This window comes from Alligator sinensis, unplaced genomic scaffold (assembly GCF_000455745.1).
Source record: "Alligator sinensis unplaced genomic scaffold, ASM45574v1 scaffold1346_1, whole genome shotgun sequence".
Classification (NCBI taxonomy): Eukaryota; Metazoa; Chordata; order Crocodylia; family Alligatoridae; genus Alligator; species Alligator sinensis.
Window position 1 is genome coordinate 167490 of NW_005843106.1, and position 5261 is coordinate 172750.

General features: G+C 40.2%; 1 protein-coding gene across 5 annotated transcripts in view; it reads right to left on the minus strand.

Annotated features, from left to right (window-relative positions):
* Positions 1–5261, minus strand: part of CCDC85C (coiled-coil domain containing 85C) — a 175145-nt gene that overhangs the window by 72741 nt on the left and 97143 nt on the right. For all 5 annotated transcript variants that reach the window (XM_006037389.3, XM_014526668.2, XM_006037387.3 and 2 more), the window contains exon 2: positions 1698–1774. In XM_006037389.3, coding sequence (XP_006037451.1) covers positions 1698–1774 — 77 coding nt within the window. The remainder of the gene's footprint in view (positions 1–1697; positions 1775–5261) is intronic.

The window sequence follows — 5261 nt, forward strand, 5'->3', positions numbered from 1 at the left end:
CATTTCAGCATCTCTCTCAACCCAAAAGCAAAACCAAAAGTAATACTAAACTGGTCCAGGGATGTTTTCATGGCTCACTCTCAGTGAAATGGAAGCAGCCAGCAGAACAATGCGAAATGGAAGAAGTCTGGGTTTTTTGTTTTAAGAAAGAAAAAAAAAATCCTTTGTTTCAATAACTCTAAAGTGACATTATTAATGCAGGGAACCGGTCCTAAATATTTACTCTGACTCTTTAAATGGGGCAGAAATTGACCTGGGTTTTTTTGTTTGTTTTTTTAGAGAGAGTCACAAAAAATGAACATTACAGAAATTAGGTTTAGAAATTAAGAAACCTAAAAAAACCACCATTTAATAAGAAAGCACATGGATAAAGGGAGAAGCCAAGAGGACTGGAGATACAAACTTAAACTGGAAGCTGATGTAAATAGGTATAATATAACTGTATCATATAGCTGACTTCAATTAATCTGCTCTGGTTTATTTCACCAGAGGATTTGGTCCCCAGGGCTCTATGCTGGAGTCTGTGGAAATGCCAGTTAGGTAAGTGTGGTCTTCCCTACTGATCTCTCATTTGCATTTTCATGCCAGAGCAGCAGAGAAGTAATAAAGAACAAAAGCAGCGCAGTGGCAGGCAGGGCGGGCCTGGAAGGATAGATGCAAGCACAACGTTCTTAGCTTTGATGGGGGCGGTTTAATTTTAAACCCAGGTATCATAACTAGAAGTTACAAGGAGTGAGGCCCAGTGGTGTCCTTTTACTATCAGCTTCTAATCCAATCCTACACAGTCAAGCACAGATCGGCAGCCAAGACAGCACCCTGTAACAAAGCTCATGGATACACCGGCATTCTCAGTAGACACGTGTGGCCCCTCTGTGTTCCTCCACACATCTTAACATAGCTGCGACAGACTTCTCCAAAGCTCAGCAACATCCTCTCTCACGTGCATACACCTTCTCGGTTTACACTCTCTCCCCACTCCTTCCTCTCATGCAGTTTATTATTAGGGATACAGGTTTTAGCAGTTTATTATTTTCACATACAACTTCGAGACAGCATCTTTCATGGGGACTGTTTGTAAAGCAAAGCCAAAACCTTTGGGAAACAAGTCTGGGAAACATGATTAACAAGGAAAGGCTGAAAGAACTGAGATTATTTGATCTGGAGAAGAGAAGAGAAGACAGGCAGGATTTGATAACTGTCTTTATAACCATCCTTCAAGTATTAGAAGAGGATGATGATAGATTATTCTTTGTGGCCATATGGGACAGAACAAGAAGCAAAGCTTTTAAACCTGTAACAAAGTTAGATATTTAGATTAGATATTTGGAAGAAGTTTCTCACTGTGAGGGGGGTTAACCACTGGAATAGGCTATTCAGAGAAGTTGTGGAGTCTCCATCTCTGAACATTTAAAAAAAAAAAAAAAAAAAAAGGTTAGACAGGCTCTTGACTAGGGTGACTTAGACAAGGATGATCCTACCTTTAACAGGGGGGTGAACTGAATGACCTTCTGAAGTCCCACCCAGCCCTATGTTCCTACGAGTCTGATCGCAACTGAATAAATGCAAGTAGACAGATGAACTCCTACAGGGCCTCACTGACCCCGGTGAAACACTAAGGTCTGTCAGTCTGCATGGAACTAATGGCAGGATCAAGTCACACCAAATATTGACATCAATCACACTATTAGAAAACCTACCTGAGAAAGGAGTTTATTGTCATCCTCCAGCAGTTTGACTTTTGTTTCAAGTTGCCTGATATAGTTGGAAGATGAATCTTTAAAGAGAAAACAGAAAAACTGATTAACCCTCCTGTGCTTTAACTTCAGTAATACCATTCTACAACAAGCCTTTTTTTTTTTTTTTTTTCTTCTCTCTCTCTCCCCTCACCCTGTGGAAAGAACCAAAAAATAATGCTCTGGGCTACGGCTGACTGAAAATTTCTGGCCCAAATTTCTATTAAAACAGGAGGTTCAGGAAAACTGATCTGGGTATTAAATTCATATCAATGTAATGGAATTGTTTATCTCAAGGGGAAAAGAAAAAAGATTCTGAAAAAGCTAAAATTCTTATTTAAACATTTTCTCATTTCAATGTTTCAAAACAGCATATTTTTTTTTGCTTATAAATTCCCCTCAATCTTTTATTAAAATCTTTTAAAACTTCAGTCAAAATAAAAAAAATTCAGTTTGGGTAAAGTTCATTCCCCTTCTCCTGCTATTTTTGGAACTATTTAGTGATGCAAAAATCAGTTAATCACACAGTTCTCTAAAAGGGGTCACAGCTGGAATTCGATGTATTAACAAGGAGAACAAGATGAGTACAGCAAGATGTCAAACCTGAAGCACAGACACAGACAGACAGGTATAGCCAGAAATTCCTGCTAATGTGATCTAACTTGCTACTCCAGAAGTAAGTGAAGCTAGGCATAAATAGTAATAGGGCAGTAAAATGCAATCTCACATAAAGTGGCTGTATTCAACCTGGATAGTGTTATGGCCCGTTTAGCATTACAATAAAACAGCAACATGAGATAGGATGACCTGGTGCATAAGATAGCTTGCCAGAGAGCTCTGTGGGTGGGTTCTGCACAGCAGTAACATCTGCTTTTAGTTTTGGAACATGCTTTGAAGCAATATATTTGCAAATTTTACACAATAAAAATGAAAGAGTGGGCAAAATCTTTTAGCTGTTCTCATCACATTTAACCATTTGCTGTACTTTCATTTGTGTGCGTTAACCTGCAGAACCTTATGTCCGTTTACAATTTTGGTAACAGCAGGCGTGAAGTGTTTTAGGTTAATTCTGTTGCTTAAGCAAGTGGACAACCTGAGCAAAACAGTACTCTTAACATTCTTTGTAAGATACATTTTACTAAATTTTAATTATTTTGAAACTGGTACAAAGCCACAACCCACAGTGGCTCATACTAAGCATGACTGAGAGAAAAACCAAACCTCCTGGGCTAAGTACAGACAGTCAAAAAACCCAAGGCTGAATCAATTCAATCTTCATAAATCAGTCTAAACTGCGTAGACTGAACCAATAAGCAAGTGAGCAGACATTCGCTTTTGATTCTGGAAATGCAGCCACACACCTGCAGTGGCCCAGGCCAGAAGCTGGGGGGTGCAAGAGCACAGCTCCCTGCTCAGCTAGAGCAGACAGTTTGGGCCAAGGCTAGCCCACCCACTTTGCAAGGTGCGTGTGTGTTGGGGGAGGGGGGCGGCTACAGAGCAACCTAGGATTCTGGGGGACTGTGAGTTAACTTGAATCTGGAGGGGCATGCTGATTTCTGTGTGCTTTTGAAAGCATCACTCAGAGACAGACCCACTTAAGCAAGGTGCACCAGTAGGAGCTTTTACATGTTGAGCTTCCTCTAAGGATCAGTCCTACACAATGCAAATCTTCCTTAGTCATTTGTGGAAACATCAGCTCCCAGTAGAGACACCAAGCACCTTGCAAAATTCTTTTCTGTTCATTCTTTAAGATGCTGTGCAGCCCCGTTAGCATGCAAGATATACCTGATCTCTGACGGTGCTTTGACTATTCATGAGAAAAACTGGAATATGCCTGATGATGTGCCAAGCTGCACGCAAAGAAAGCATCACAACAAGTTAAATAAGATTTACAAGCATCTACCAGAAAATATAAAATAGCTTCCAGAGAAATGTATTCATGTTGTGTTAAAACTGCTTTGCATTAAACAAGTGATTCTGGATATTCTTCATAACAAAATATAAGAAGGCTATTTGAAACCATGTAAGTTCTCAGGCCCCTAACAATAACAGCTACAGGCTGCTCCCTGCCACACATGAGCACATTTTACTAGTGAAACACATACATATTCTTGACTTAAATTAAAGGTTTCAGAGGTACCCAAAGTTGTTTGAAAAAGCAGATGTAGTGTTTTGCAGTTAAATGGTGTGATTGCCCTGTGATTACCTAGAAATTAGATGCCACTGGACTGCACATATTTTTGTACATTCTTTTTTGATTGGGTTTGCGTGCATGTGTGCCTACACAGACACATACACAGAGCTACTGTGGATAAGAAGTGCTCATATGAGCCCTAAAGATGCACAGTAAGATGAGATGCAAGCTCAACAACCACCACAGCATATAGGTGGACTTTTGCTCAGTTTCCCAGAGCAGCATGAACTATGTTGTAACCTGACTCCTAAAGAAAGACTAGCACTATCCTATAAGTTAATTACTTTTTTTTGTCTTGTACCAGTCATAAACTAAGATCGCATAAACCATCACACCAAGTACCATATAAACATGGAACAAAAAACCCTTCTTCCTAGCCCAAACAACTTACAGTAACAGTTTTGAGGCCAAAACACTAAACTCCCCATCAACAGTAGCCAGAGTAAACATGCTAGAAACCTGCTGACCACAATCATGTTTTAAAACTGCTGCAGGTTATGTTGAGTGTGTGGAAAGGCACTCATACAGTATTTACAATCCAGCTTTTCCTAGACTCAGCAAGTGATTTGTTCTCTGGCAGACCATAGTTTCTGAGCACTCCAGTTAATAAAAAGAAGGACAAAATTATAGAGGAAATGATTTCTCCTTTTTTAAATTATGCCTCTAGTACCCAAAGGTTCCCTGCCCTCTGCCCCATCACATACTCAGGGCAACCTGAAGCTGTGGGCACTGCCATCTTTGAAAAATCAAGTGAGAGATATACTAGGTGGAATCTAATCAACCACCACCCCATACACTGTAAACCCATGTTTAAATTCAATAATGACTTGATCTTTAAATTCCACCTTCCATAAGATAAAAGTGATCAGAGTAAAATAAAATGCAAAGAGAGAACAAAAGAAAACAAATGAGTTATTTTGCCAGCAGTAAATGATCTGCCTCCAACAGAGCACAGAAAACAAAAGTCAGAGCTGTCAGCTTCTCCATTGTGCTCTCCAAGATTGATCACCAACACCTTATGGACATTCTTTATGCGAGGTAGGTGCCAGATGAGCAGTTAACATCATGATTTTTATTTTAAAAGATCCCATAACTCCAACCTGCAGGCGCAAGTGCTCAGCAGCAAGACCTAGGCTGATTTTCTCCCACGTTAGATCAAGAACCACATTCCCAGAATTTTTTTGCCTCTGACCTCCTGGTTATCAGTGAATTCCACCCTGAAACCTCCCAGCAACATTGGAAAAAAGCACTTTATACCTACACACAACATACTGCTCAGCTGGAATGTTAATGGCTCATACCCCCCCCCCCCCCCCCCCCCCCCACACAATAAT